This window comes from Monodon monoceros, unplaced genomic scaffold, assembly GCF_005190385.1.
Source record: "Monodon monoceros isolate NGI ecotype Baffin Bay Population unplaced genomic scaffold, NGI_Narwhal_1 Super_Scaffold_20, whole genome shotgun sequence".
In the NCBI taxonomy this organism is placed as follows: Eukaryota; Metazoa; Chordata; class Mammalia; order Artiodactyla; family Monodontidae; genus Monodon; species Monodon monoceros.
Window position 1 is genome coordinate 63290090 of NW_021703777.1, and position 15569 is coordinate 63305658.

Here is a 15569-nt window from a genome sequence, read left to right on the forward strand (position 1 = left end):
ACAGTCTGCTCTCTGTGTCCGCAGGTTCCACAACCACAATACAGAGAGCCGGCTGTACTGTGTCATTTTATATAAGGAACTTGAGCATCCAGGATTTTGGTAGCCGTGGAGGTCCTGGAACCAACCCCTTGCAGATATGGGAGGATACTGTACTTACTAAAGTAGCACAGTATGTCCCTGAAAAAATCAACCCAGAGCATCTAACACTACAGAATTACTGGACTTCAAAGAATAAAGGCAAAAAACAGGCCTTTGGGTATCTAGGCAAACATACCAAGTTAAATACGAGGGAAAGAAAATCAGATTGCCAGCAGACTTTGACAACACTTTATGGCAAAAGACAATATAGTAAAATATTAAAGATCCTTGAGCAAAGAAAAGATGAGCCAAGGATTTATATCAGACAACCTGACTTTTAAGTATAAAAGCGAAGGCTACAGACAAGCTGTTGTGAACATAATTCAGGAAACACTTCCCATGAATGCTTCCTGAGGTATCTGTTAGAGGATGAGCTTCAGAAAACCAAAATGTCAGGAAAGACAGAACATAAGAACTAGTGGCAAGCATTAAACATACATTTACTTGTGGAACTAGATTAAATGGTGGGGGCTTCCCTGGTGGCGCAGTGGTTGAGAGTCCGCCTGACGATGCAGGGGACACGGGTTCATGCCCCGGTCCGGGAGGATCCCACATGCTGCGGAGCGGCTGGGCCCGTGAGCCATGGCCGCTGAGCCTGCGCGTCCGGAGCCTGTGCTCCGCAACGGGAGAGGCCACAACAGTGAGAGGCCCGCGTACAGCAAAAAAAAAAAAAAAAAAAAAAAAAAAAGATTAAATGGTGGTAACAAAGGAGACAGCAGAGTATGTGATTGCTGTATATTCTGATAAAGTAGTTTTGGTGCAGTTATCAGAAAAATTAGGGGAGGGAGAGTATCTGCAAAGTAGAATATGCTTGCTGACTGCCTTATAGTAAAAGGCTATTACTTCAAATCCCAAGTAGGGGAGAAAAGGGAGAGGAAAGAACAGGCTACTAGCTAATTTAAATTGTTACTCACAGAAGGAAACCAATAGAAAATAGAGCCCCAGGAAGAGCGAACCAAGGGTATCATATAAAGGTATAAGTATAAAGGCAACCATTAGAACAGAAAGCAAATCTTTTTAAGTACCCAACGGTATATCCAAAAAAGGGAAAGAGAATAATAGAGGAACACACCACCTATTAAGTCATCTTACTAAAAAAGAAATCAAACCTGAGTATGATCATACCTCTAAATGACCAATTTACAGGAAATTCAGGGAACAGAGAACATGTTCAACAGCACCACAGGAATGCAGCCAGCAGCATTCGGACTGTGGATAACTGCACAGGACTGATCCTCAGTTTTCTTCAACAAACATTGGAGAATAGAACCTATAAATAAGAAATGACTTAAAAGGTCATATCAACAAACTGCCTATATATGGCTCTTGCTTAGAGTCTACAAATATTTATATATTCGTATATGTCTTTATATTTATTTTCAATAAGGGAAATGTGAATCCTAGTTACTCAATGACACTGTGGAATTTTATTGCTTTGGAAGGCTGTGACATTGGCATTATCATTATGTTTAGGGAAGGGAACTTATCTATTTTAGAGCTACATACTGAAAATGTCCACAGATGCAATTCTATGATGCTTATGTTTCAAAATAATGGGAGGGTGGAGGGAATTCCCTGGAGGTCCAGTGGTTAAGACATGGGACTTCACTGCCGTGGACCCGGGTTTGTTCCCTGGTCGGGGAACTAAGATCCCACAAGCCGCGTGGGGCGGCCAAAAAAAAAATGGGAGGATGAAGTGGGTAGAGGTGAAGCAGAAAGACTGGTGTTGATCCAAATGCTGAAGCTGGATGACAGGTATATGAGGGTTCGTTCACTATTCTCCGTGTGTGAGGTGGTCCCATGATAAATATATATATAATTACATTTCTATGTATTTTAAAGTTACATATTTTTTAAAGTTAACGTGAGATTCAATTCCTCCATCTTGAAATAAAATGGCTGCTAATAGGTTTTCAAATAACCCAGCCTACAAGTCACAGGACACCCCCCTTTTTCTTTAAATCCTTTCCTAGTCAACTGATAGCAAACTTAAACAGGGTCTATTTAAATTTAGGCCCTGAAACTCTCACCCCAAACAACAGGTGCTAACCAATGATGACACCAGATAAAAAGAATTCTCTGGCTTAGAAACACTATAGTCTTTCGTCAAATCTAAACGAAGTGCTTTAAGGCAACTGATTTCATAATTAAGCATCCACACTTGTATACCTAAAGGTTGGTTTCATCGAAATTGTTAACTGACATGGTACCAAACACCTGAGTATCTACCTTAATGCCTTCAATCACAGCTGTGGTCAGTGGATGCCTTCCTGCGCATAACTGAAGAGGGTACCACTTTCTGTCCCTGGACAGTCTTTATCTTGGATTCCTTTCTGAGGATCAATACTAAAGGCAGCACGAGTCCTACTCCAGGCCTAAGACTTGACAGAGAAGGAACTTTCCAGTTTTGGGCACCAACAGTGGCAATTCTCATCTGGGGGAGTCCCCGATTTGAACCTGGAGGGCTTATCACTTCATGGAACTCTGAAAGGCCACCCTAAGGCTAAAATGCAAAGTCAGATGAAGTCACCCTGTCACCTCACCCAGGCTGGCTGCAGCAACACGGGAGTTGACACACCATGCCCAGTGTAACAGACGGTGGCTAAATGGCGCTCTGTCAGACTCAAAAGTGCCATTAGTTAAATACAGGTATTATTAAAAACTGAAGGTGGTCAGATTTCGACAAGAAACAGATGAAAGAATTTAAAAAGGAGGTGCAGTGGCTTCCCTGGTGGCGCAGTGGTTGAGAATCCGCCTGCCGATGCAGGGGACGCGGGTTCGTGCCCCGGTCCGGGAAGATCCCACATGCCGCGGAGCGGCTGGGCCTGTGAGCCGTGGCCGCTGAGCCTGCGGGTCCGGAGCCTGTGCTCCGCAACGGGAGAGGCCACAACAGTGAGAGGCCCGCGTACCGCAAAAAAAAAAAAAAGGAGGTGCAGAGCCTCCAGTGCTTGGAGACATACTGGAGAGCATTCAGCCTGGACCCCTGAAGCATCCTCTCTCAGCTGTGAAAAAGCATTCTGGTCCATTCTGGGAAAGATGGTTCTAAAGCCACAGATGGACGATGCACTTTGGCACATTCAAGGCTCCACAAAGTCCTGAAAGTGAAGACACCTATCTGTGTTCCCCCGGCGTTGCAGACGTTTCTGCCACCCCCTTCGGTACATCCTTCATCAGTACATCCTCATACCTGCTGGAGAGGCTGAAGTTACAAAGACTGGAGCCGTGACAAGCTGGAAGACTGGCGTGTGATGCTCAGCCCTTCCAAGGGCACTGACGGGGCGGACAGGACTCAACTGACAAACATCTCACAAAGCTCCTCCTGAGTCGGCCCCGACCCACGCCCTTCCCCAACCCACCCCTACCTAACTTCATTTTTGCCTCCTCTGGTCCCTCCTTCCCTGTGAACCCCGTCCCCCAACCCTCTGAGAAACCTTGCTTTTCTCTGCTTCCTTCCTTAATTGACCATAATAAGAAACTGAAATAAATCTAAATGAAGGCGCTTTCTCTGAGAGACTCTAGACTTTTTCTTCCTTCTGGGCTCTTTGTGGACCTGGACTCATGAAAGAAAAAGAATTCACTAGAACATAAGCCCCAAGAGGACAAGGATTTTTGCCTGGTATGTTTACAACTATACCACTCGCCCCCCTACTGTGTCAATAATTATTTGTGAACAAATCTATAAATTCCTGGTACGTGTCGGGTCCGTTTACAAGATACTGAAGGGACTAACAGAATGAAACTGTAAATCTTAAGCACTACAGCTTTATGCGCAGAGTTGCTGTTCCAAGTTTTCCAAATGGAGAGAAGCCATCTGCACCTGCCTTGGATTTGTCCTCACCTGATGGCATGCCGCTCACTACCTGAGCTCTTTCGGCATCCTGGCCAGCTCCTTCTTGGAAGGCAGTCATTCTGAAATGAAGGTGATCATTTAAAATACTATCCCTTGAAAAGACTGGAATGGAAATTAGGCTACACATTCAGATCTCCTAAAAAATTCATAAACCCTTCTACATATGCTAGTTTATTTTAAAAAGCTGGAAAGGGGGATTCTTTTTCATGAAAGTGATACATTTTGCTTGAGCTATAAACTTGTCTACTATTTCCCTGTAGTAAATATACTGACTATACTAAAATAAGGAGAAAAACCTTTAAACATCCCAATTAACTGTTTTCAAGGGGTGATTCTAATGACATATTTTTGAAGTAAGAATCCTGGTTTGACTTAACAATGACGAAAAGTCGAAAGACCAGTCCGTGCAGTTTTACCAGACCATTCCTTGAAATGCAAATCTTCCATCAGCCGTTAAAAAAGAAATCTACATTGTGAAAATTAGGATGGAAATGCATTTTAACATTTATAAACTTAAAAACTTATCACTTTATAACGGACCCATAGTCTTTCCAAGTAGTATAATTTTCAATTTTTTATACAATAGTTTTTTTTTTTGGTTTTTTTTTTAGAGGTACACGGGCCTCTCACTGTTGTGGCCTCTCCCGTTGCGGAGCCAACAGGCTCCGGATGCGCAGGCTCAGCGGCCATGGCTCACGCGCAGCCGCTCCGCGGCGTGTGGGATTTTCCCGGACCGGGGCACGAACCTGTGTCCCCTGCATCGGCAGGCGGACTCTCAACCACTGCGCCACCAGGGAAGCCCGTAGTTTTGTTTTTTTTTAAGCATGCACTAGCCAAGTAGAATAACAGCCAAATGCCACACAAAATCGCTAGTAAATGTTTTCCTCAGAAGTCACATCTACATTAGATCCCTTTCTATAAATACTTCCTTCCAATAAAAAGAGACACCAAATAATTTCCAAAGTTCTTTGTGACAACGCCACCTTTGTTCTAACCCCGCAAAGCAATTCCTCTGCTAACGAGTCTGCACAGGCCATCATATTTAAATTACTGGCAGCCCTGATTGTTTTCAAGAATTTTATAACACCCTTTGAAATAACGTGAGTCACCTGGGATAAACCCAAATGAAGTAGGATGTTTTGCCTCACTGAAGAACTTAAGAGACACAAGGAAAAAAGTAAGGATTTCTCCTTTTTTCATTTTCCCTATCATTTTTTAATCCATTAGGTCAAGAACAAGGCATTCCCTGGAAAGTACCATCACTCACACTCTTTCCTTAAGTGATAGATTTCTGCCCGCCACAAACAGCCACCTCCTCCCCAAGGCTCACTGCTTTGGGAAGGGCAGTGACCAGCACCCCTCATTACCTTTTAATTACCTTCTAAATGCAGGGCTAGGGAACCTACAGCAGAATCCCAAGATGGCCTAAGCCAGTCAGGACTCTTATCAGGCTTGGGGGTTTCATTTGTTGCCAGGTTGGTTGGTTGGTTGGTTGAACAAGTGAATTTATGCAGACTGTTACATTCCTGACTTATTTTAATAAATATTTAAAATTTGTTAAGAAGCAGAGACTCAAAGATCATCTCTTGCTACTATCAGATGTTGAGCCTACAAAATCTGTGATCTTGGCTGGGGTGGGGGGCGAGTAGGAGGTAGGGGAGGGTAATTAGCCCTGGACTTAAAAGCAAGTCAAAGTACACATCCGTGGATCTACTCTGGATTTGCATTGTGTATACCATATATGTAATATCATGCAAAAGTGAGACCTTTTTAAAAAAAAAAAGTGAGACCTATACTCTTCCATTTTTTAAAGTTATTTCTCTGAGTAAGCACCTACTTGACCAGATTACACATACAAAAATCTCGTCACATATATATGGTACCGCAGGAGACACTGCAGTTACTGAAGAAAAATCCAGGTGCCCTAAAAATTATCCTATCTCATCTTCTGCTAGTCTCCACACAGATTTTTTTCTATGGGAGTCTTTCAGCTAACTGTAAACCTCTACTTCTGCTGTTCACACCTTGACCAATTCTTGCCCCATTCCTCAAGATTTAACTCAGGTCCCAGATCTTCCTTGGAATCAGCCATTCTACTCAAGAAATGATGCTCATTCCTCCAACCCAATGCAAATGAATATGTGTCCTGGCTTCTGGACCAGCACAAGTATTTAAATCTTATTACAAATCTTAACTATGTTAGCATCTACACCAAGCACTTATGTTTCCACAGATCCCAGGCTCCTTGAAGGCAGGGATCACATCTCAGAAATCATCATGCATGTTGACAGGACAAGTGAAATGATGTAATCAACCAGAGACTGCCCAATTGAAAGTTCATTTCTACCACCTTCCCCCGCTGGACCACTGGCTGATCTAACGTGCCACTGAGCCATGACCACGAAATGACCAAAGGGAAGGGACAGGTGGGAAGGGAAGTGAGGGTGCTGGGTAAACCCCAGACTGAACAGTCCATCCCTGAGTAATCAAGGGAAAAGGACTTCTTCACCCTTACAGATCTGTCAGCCTACATGCAGCATGGCTGGCTGTGTCTCAGAATCAACAGTCAGTCGGGTGATCACAGAGCACAGTCATTCTTAGGTTAGGGCTAATTATGGTCGACTATAGATTTCTCCAGACCTCGAACTTCCTTGTTTTGAGCACTTATTTTGGCACTCAGCTTAAGCTATCGTGCACTGCACAATTCATTCTGTGGTTAGATCCACTGTCCCCAACTCCAATAGATCGATCAATAACCCCTTTTTAGGTGTGAGTTCTTTATTGGCTATTTTCAATATAACCAAAAACTGTGAGGATCGTGTTAGAGTCTACCCCCAGAATTTATAAGAAACAGTCCAGCCCACAGCCGAGGCAGTGAAGAGAGAAAAACAGCTGGTTATTTTATTTAGAAAGATTTCAGCTGGGCCCTTAAAGGGTCATCAAGCCAACTGAGGTGGGCAGGACCTAACCATTTCAGAATGACAATTACTTCTGGCTTTTCTCATACCTATGGCCAAAGCCCTATAACTCTGGTAACACAATAAAGTCTTTTCCAACCCTTCCAATCAAAGAATTTTCCCTAAAAAAAAAACTCAATTTCTTTCTGGGGCAATTTCAACTATTCTCATTTTGTCCCATTCTTCACTCACATACTACAAATATTTGAAGACTGTCATTCACTAAACCTTCCTTTACGTTATCTTCTCCAGGCTTCATAAATCCAGTTCTTTAAGTTGCCTTCAAAGGCCTATTTCCCAAAGCTTTAATCAACTCTACGTCCTCTTCTGTGCCTAAAACATCCATTTTGTTCTCTGAGAAAACCAATAAGCATACTTTAAAATAGTCTCATGCAGAGACTAAATGACGAATTATCTTCCTGCCATCGACTTCTTTTCATGAAAATTTACTTTTCATTACACGACGGGTACACAACACACAATTCTTTAGAATCCCCAAATCCTACTGTAATATTATAGAGCCATGGTCTGTGACCTTTGGGCTTTAGTTTTTAACATGGACACGACCCTAAGAAGATTTTCGTTTATATCTATCAACGTGTCTGTGAAATTGTCAAGTAAATGCAGCCTGTAAATAATCAATAAACAAACATAGCAGAGTCCAGCATCATATGGCCTCTTTCAAACGGGCTCCTCTTCTTGGCTTTATTTCTGTGAACTCCATAGCACCCCCAGATCTCCGTTACCACACCCACAATAGTTCCTGTTCCCCTTCCCCACAATCTCGTAGTGCCTGGCACATCCAAGATGCCTGTAAATTTGTCAAGCAAAGTAACTAAGTCTGCCACCTTTATCTTCCTCATGTCTCTTTAAGTGTTCCCCCTTCTTTCCAGAGCATGCACCCCAACACGCAAGCACTCACTCCTTCATCCAGAGACCACCTAACCATCTAAAGAGTATGATCGGGCTTCCCTGGTGGCGCAGTGGTTGAGAGTCCGCCTGCTGATGCAGGGGACACGGGTTCGTGCCCCGGTCCGGGAAGATCCCACATGCCGCGGAGCGGCTGGGCCCGTGAGCCATGGCCGCTGAGCCTGCACGTCCGGAGCCTGTGCTCCGCAACGGGAGAGGCCACAACAGTGAGAGGCCCGCGTACCGCAAAAAAAAAAGAGTATGACCGATGGTCCCTCTGCCCAGCTCCCCACCAACACATAGCTCTCAGCCGTGGGCCTGACCATCCTAACAGAGGCCCCTCAGAAGCTCTCCGTTAGATATTTGTACACCCATGTTCATAACAGCATTCGTCACAATAGCCAAAAGGGGCAAGCAACACAAGTGTTCATCGATGGATGAACGGAGAAAAAAATGTGGTCGGTACATACATATACACATACATATACATACACTGCCTTCCTTAAAAAGGAAGGAAATTCTGACATGCGCTGTAACACAGATAAACCTTGAGGACAAGTATGCTAAATGAAATAAGGCAGTCACGAAGACAAATACGGAATGAGGTCCCTAGAGTGTCAAACTCATACAGACAGAAAGTAGAATAATGGTTGTCAGGGGCTCAGTGTTTCATGGGTAGAGAGGGTTTTGGTTTTGCAAGATATAAGTGTTCTGGATATGGGTTACACAACAATGTGAATGTAATTAACACCACTGAACCGTACACCAAAAAATGGTTAAGATGGTAAATTTAATGTTATGTGCATTTTACTAAAATTTAAACACACACACACACACACACACACACACACACACGCCCCTCCCTTAGATTTGGCTGCCCACAGCAAGGGGATGTCCAAGTTTTTGGAGCAGGTTGGGGAGTGCGCTTAACAGGACAGAATACTACAGCGAACAGCCCTGGACCAGCAAGCAAAGCTGGGAGGGCCACTACTGGGTCAAGTCTACCGTAGCCTTGACTTCAAAGTTCTTTTCAGAATCTGGACCAAACTCAACACTAAATATACCCTCCCCCTCCAATGCTCCTTGAGGCTAATCAGAGTCCACCTTTCCAGCCTCTTCGCCTCCAAGTCTCTACCCCCAGTCCTAACACCAACTGAAAGATCTGAAAATCTTCAAATAAGATCTTAATCTCTTGCTCCCTGTTTCAGGAGCTTTTTCCAACACAAGCCTCAACTACAGACACTCTACCCTCTTTTAAAGTTTAGAAATTAATGTCAAATATTATCTCCCACGTGGACTGATCCCTGATCTCTATCACATGCCCACCAAGATGTAAACTCCTCTTCTCCTGTGAAATATGGCCTGGGCACTTTGCACTTCTTACGACACCAATTCTCTCTTTGAATTGTTGGCTCTGCTCTTACTCTGTTCCTACCCCACCCCCAGAGCCCACACGTATAGTCCCTACAAGGACCAAGGCATAGGGATTGATCATCCTTTGTTAAACTGAATCTGAAATGTTGGCTCAGCATTCACTAGTTCAAAGCTCTGTACAAGTGCTGGAGAACAGGAGAGAAGTTAAACCAGTACCGCCTGAGCACTGCTGTGTGTCCAGCCCAGGGCAACGGACAAGTTCAGCTTGGTCCCTCACAGCTAGGGAAGGGCCTCATGTAGTCACGGAAAAGCTCCTCCCTTCTCAAGGTGCTTTCAATGCCACTTTACAAGGCAATAGGGTTCATGGACCCCCTGTAAGTTACACTTACTTTATTCATTGAGAAAATGGGCCATTGACAGAACTTTCCCCTCCTAAACTTTTATCCAGAAAGCTATATTCCCTTTGGTGGAAAGCAGCCTGTGAATAAGGTTAAACAAAGAACCAGGGAGAGAAGTATGCATTAACACTAACTGTGAACCTTTTAAAAAACTAGACATTGAATGGATAAGCTTCATCTTAATACTAAAAGAAACCCCTCCATATAATCTGGTTTAAAACCATTTCCAAATTTCTTTCCTAAGAGACAAACGCTGAAAAAGAAACATAAAATCAGCCTGATGGTGGAGTCCCCGTGCCTTCCCTGTAAGGGACGCTATGCAAAGTGTGTTTCATGCATGATCTAATTTACTCCTTTCAGTAGGCCTATGCCATCATCCCCATTTTACAGATGAGGAATTGAAGCTTAAGCAGAGGTGAAGGGTCTCGTCCCAGGTCACAGAGCTGGCAAGAGGCCAAGCTGGACAAACTTGTCAAATTCAGAGCCCAAACTCTTAACTCTGATGCCTCATGCCCTGAATAACAATTTAGCTTAAACTTTAAAGTTTGCAAAAGCCTTAAAAACCTAACTGTCAGAAAGGTATGCAGCGGAAAATACCTAACCAACGCATTTCATAACCAAAATGTAAGCATTAAGGCTAAAGCATAAGATGAATGGAAAAATTAGAAGGTATGAATGTTTTCACTAGAGAAATCTTCTGGGGGATATATGTATACATATAGCTGGTTCACTTTGTTATACAGCAGAAACTAACACAACATTGTAAAGCAATTATACTCCAATAAAGATGTTAAAAAAAAAAATCTTCTGGGTTTTTCTCCCCTCCGGTGGAAAAAATAGTCAAAGATCTGTTCACTCTTTAACACTAGTGATTCCCAACTGTTTTGTCAAAAGCTATATAAAACTCAAGACAAAAATTAAAGTTTATTTCATTTTAAAAGCTGTCAAGTTAGTACCTATTGGTATCTGCGTGCAAGGATTATAAAGAGAAATAGTCAGATTCTACATACTCATGGAATTTCTTCATTTGTTAGTTGCCTATGCCATCCCAGGCCCTGTGCCAAGTATCTTTACAAGAATCTGTTTCTAATCTTTAGAGTACTCATATTAGAGAAGGCATTATTCACATTTTAGGGACAGCAATAATTCCTAATTTACAGATAATAAATATGTACAGAGCTTGACATGTGTTGAGCTTATACCATGAGCGTGCCAGGCAGTACCATTCTAAAAACTTTATATGAAGCCACACATTTACTGGCACAGAGAGGTTAAGTAATTTTCCCAAAGTCACACAGCTAAAACTACAATGAAAGAGTGAAGCTCAGCAAGGGTAAGCAATCTGTTCCGAGGTCACAAAGCTGTCGGTCATGGGGCCAGCAGACTAATACAAGGCTGTTTTCATTCCTTAGCCCTGTGCTCCTTCCACTAGGTACCTGCATGGTCCCACCTGTGCTCACCGGGACCCAAGGCTAAATGCCTAAAAGCCCAACTGGCAGTATAGAGTGGTACTGTCTAGAGCAATGGAAAGAGCAGAGGTCCCATCTAAAGACGGGGAGTTTTCAATTCTTCGAGAGAATAAAGAAACCCAGATCTTGATATAAATTCTCCATATTTTAAATACTGCCCCAATGTTTTCTAAAAAAGCATCATGTGGGCCAAACGAAACACATCCAAGCAAGGGCTATGAGTGTGCAATTAAGAGTCTGAAGTCAAAAGATGGGCTGTCTCGGGTCCAAAATGTCAAGAGACTAAGAGCTGCCAGGCTAGGCTTCCTCACAAGTCCTCTCTGCTTTCAACAAAGATTTACACTGGATTCGGCCTAGATTCAAACTTTTTCCTCTGGTGACTCCCTTGCAGGCCCTCTTCACTCTGGATTTGCAGCCACGAAAATATCTATTCAAGTTACAGAGACTGCAGGTGAAATTTTGCACGCTTAGGATTTCTTCAAACGTCCTTCAGTCCCCTTTTAAAAAAAGTTCCCATATGTGAATGAAGCAACATTAAGCACTTCCCTAGCCTATCAGCTGTTTAAACTAAATTCATTCTGGAGAAAATGCCGCTGCAGCCTTGACCGCTGCCTTTGAAGGGGTCCCTGCACTGCAGTCCAGCTTCAAGAATTCCCGCTCAGGACACTGCGGCTCATTTCCTGGTGTCCTTCTTTAATCAGCTGGGGGAGACTTGAGGAAATGAGTCAAAATCCTCAGGGCAACTTCTAAGGGCCGTCAACAACAGCAGCAAAATCCATCACAACAACATCTGTACATAAACGTGCTCCAAGGGAAGCCCACAAAATAACTTGGCACATTTCTGATGAGCATTTGTTTTGGAAAAAGAAAGGCTTGGAGTGCTGAGCTGCCATTATATCTCACTGTGCTCGTCCAGGGTAAACAGCCAATGATGTCACCCATCACTGGGGCTTTTCTCTCTCACAAGTACCCCACAAGTATATAATGCTAAGACCACTTTTAGTTTTTTGCAATGGGGATGGAAAAAAATTTCAACTAACTTGCACCATCATGTTAGAGACAGTGCATCTTCATTTTGGAGGGACTCTACCTGGAATAGGACAGCTAACACCGAAAGCCCTCATACGCAGCGTCAAATGCCTACATACGCCTCAGGGAAGCTATCACTGAATGACTCCCCCTTCAATGAATACTTCCCTCAAATTGAGAACACTAACTCAGACATCGTATGACAGGAAACCTAGGTCTTTTTCACCAACAATGGGAAAGTAATGATCTTGGCCATCCTATATTCCCAGAACCTCCAACAATGCCTGGCATATGATATAGAATAGTTTCAAATAAATCTCACTTTACAACTGATTCTGAGAAATCATGTGACTGGAAATACAGCTGGGCATATGGGGCCAACCTCAGGCTTCACCTCTGATTATTCTGGGAACTGGCTTATCCTCAGCCAGTTTCTCCAGCTTTAATGGTAGGGATGGTAACAAGACTACCTCCAGAGCTTGCTGAGAGGACTGGAAATTGCAGGCAAAGGCCCCAGCATTGGGTCTGGCACTAACGTGAAATTGGAGGCACCCTAGAAAACGTGTTGCAATAGCACAGCATGAATGGTTTATAAAGTCTGAAGAAAAAATGTGTGGGTGGGTGGGAAACACCAGAAAGTGGATAAATGAATTATCTGGGTTCCCTTTTATAAGACCATCATGTTATTTCCAGCAGGACAGTAATTCAGAATGTTATGTGTCCAGCTGCTGGGGATGACTCTAGCCTCACACCTGCAGGAACAAGGGGAGGGTATGATTCACTATTCACTGCAGGTTCATCCTGCTGGGCACAGGAGTTGTAAACACTGGGGCGGGGCGGGCCTGGTGATGATGGAGGGTCCTGCAGAGTTGGCACCTCCTAGGCCTCAAAGGGAAACTGTAGGGGAGCATGTTTGGACTGGAGAAACACACATCTCCCTGCTTTAACCAGAGGCAGACCAGCAGGACACCACCAAGCGGTCGCTGTGACCAGGAGGCAGTGGAATTTCAAGGAGGCAGGAAGGATTCAGGGAAAGAGTTCAGAAGAAGTGTAGAGTCTACGCTCATAACACTGGAAGAGGAGAATTTGGGACCCAAAGGATCCTTCATGGTGCAGACCCCTTGCTGCCCTGTTGAGGACCCCGGGCTCCCACAAATTTAAGGGACTGGCACAACGGCACACAGCCAATAGAAGCTGAGAAAAGGAGACCCAGAAAGGCAGCACAAGGCTTTGTCACTACACCACACTGCCCCCCAGGAGCCAGACCTTAAAATCCCCTTTGCCAAAAAATCTGTTTGATGGAGCCGGCTAATTATGAGGAATAAGGGAGCAATGGATTCATTTAATTTAAAAACTGGGAAATAGTATGTGTAGTCTACCCTTCTTGTGTGCCCGACGGGTCCACTGCACATCCCTTCACTGAAATTAAAATGTCAAGGTACAAAGATGGAAAGGACCAAAAGTCTAATTTGAAGCTTAGGCAGTCAAATCCGCCACGGGAATCCGGACACTCATTCATGATCCCTCCTACCTCTCTTCCCCCACAGGAAAGCCCTCACAATGCCTTATAAGACCGGGAAGGGGAAGGCTGCATCTTAAGACTTTATGGGAAAACTGATCAGCAGTAGAGTCCCACAATAGTCACAGCGATGCTTCCTTTGGAGCCCTTGAATTCCAGTTCAGACTCACTTTCTATCCTTACATCATCAAGTTAGCCTTAAAGGTTAAAAAAAAAAAAAAAAAAGACCTGGGAAAAAGCAGGGCTTCAGGGGTTAGTCGGGTGACCTGCACTCGCTTGCGCACCAGCGACGCCCAGAAAAAAAGAGAAGAGGCAGGAATCTGAGGGCTTCCAGGGGCCTGCAAATCCTCCTCCACCTGAAGACCCAAGTTCCCGCGCAGATATAACCGATTTTCATAACAGCTTTAAGATGTAAGTAAGATTTGCAGAAAGTTCCACTCCATCTCCCACCCCTCACCTCAGGCAGCCCTTCAGTAGAGATATCATATGGGAGGGGGTGTTGCGAATCTCAAAATTCCCAAAGAAAACAGGGACCTGCGATTACAGGTCGCAGACACCGTGTAGAGGGGCTTGCAGAGCCCTGCCAGCCTGGCCGGGTACTCCGGCCGTGCGTGGGTGGCGGCTGGGGTCAGGAACCACAGGGTCCCGGCGCACCGTCCCCGCCTCCCCCGGGAGCAGGCAGCAAACGCAGCCCTCAGCCGCTCCGAGGCGCGTTGCAGGAAAGAAACGGCACCCGGCAGAAAGGGGCGAGCCTCGGGCACAGAATCTACAAAAGCAAAAAGTCTGCAACCTAGCGGCTGCTTTCCACACGCCCTACCCAAGTTGTCTCCGGAGCCGCACCTCCAGGTTCGCGGCCACAGAGCCGCACGCGGTACGCTCCCCGTGCAAAAGGCATAACCGGAGGACCCGAGGACAACGCAGTCTTCGACTCGGGTCCAGGATGGCGCCTGGAGCAGAAGAAGCAGCGGGTCCGTCCCCTGCTCTGGGGCACAAAGAGCGCCGCGGTTTGGAAAGCTGCCGCCGCAGAGCAAAGAAAAGGCTCTCCTCCAACTTCGCCCTCCGCGCGGCTGAGAACCTGCGGGCCGGTCCTCCGGTGCGCCGGTCACACACGCACAACTTTTAACAAAAGGAAGCAGCGGTCGCGCCTCGCCCGGCGGAGATTAACGCGCTGCATGCGAACCACCTCGCCGCCCACCTCTGCGCCCGCTCACCCTCCGCACAAAAGCATCCCCAAACTCGCACGCAACCCGCTGCCCTCAGCCTCACCTCGCTCAGCCTAAGCCCCCCTCGCCGCCCCCATTCCCGGAAGACCCCCCGCTCAGCGCGCCCACCACCAGCGACAGGGGGCTCCCTGCGCAGGTGAGCAGGGCAGGGCGCAGGAGAGTCCCAGGGCCGCCCCGAATCTTCCCGGAGGCTGAAATGCCCCGGCACCAGAGGGCCGGCAACCACCTCTCCCGACACACCCCAACGTGTTCGGGCCCTAGGGGGGCACAGGGTGAGCCGGGGGACGCGGTCCGGGTGCCCGCAGCGCCCTCCCACCTGTCTGGACGCGGAGCAGGAGCACCAGGACGAAGAGGAAATCCCAGGCGCCGCGAGCGCCTCTCATCGCGGTGGCTGCGCTGGGAACGGAGCTCCGTTCCACGTTCCTGCTCTCGCCCAAGTGCACTGAGCGCGGCAAAGCCGGGCCCCCAGAGCTGCGAGCGCCGAGCAGCGGCCCCTCCTCCCAGCGCCCTCCCACTGCGTGCCGGCCACGCCCCTTCTCCGCGCCCCTCCTCGCCTCCCCTCCCTCCCTCCCCCACTCCAGGGTCTTGCTCCCTGGCTGCGGCGTCTGACCCCTGCTCCTTCGACGAGCTGATCCCGGGGGACCGAGCCCGCGGGTAGGGAGCGGGCACACCGGCCCTCGCCGCCCGCTCCTGACCCCAGAGC

At 46.2% G+C, this 15569-nt stretch overlaps 1 protein-coding gene across 1 annotated transcript in view; it reads right to left on the reverse strand.

Annotated features, from left to right (window-relative positions):
- KIT (KIT proto-oncogene, receptor tyrosine kinase) overlaps positions 1-15292 on the reverse strand; it is an 83835-nt gene extending 68543 nt beyond the window's left edge. Inside the window, exon 1 of the mRNA XM_029235169.1 lies at positions 15183-15292. Coding sequence (XP_029091002.1) covers positions 15183-15249 — 67 coding nt within the window. The 5' untranslated portion in view covers positions 15250-15292. The remainder of the gene's footprint in view (positions 1-15182) is intronic.
- Between the last annotated feature and the right edge of the window lie 277 nt (positions 15293-15569).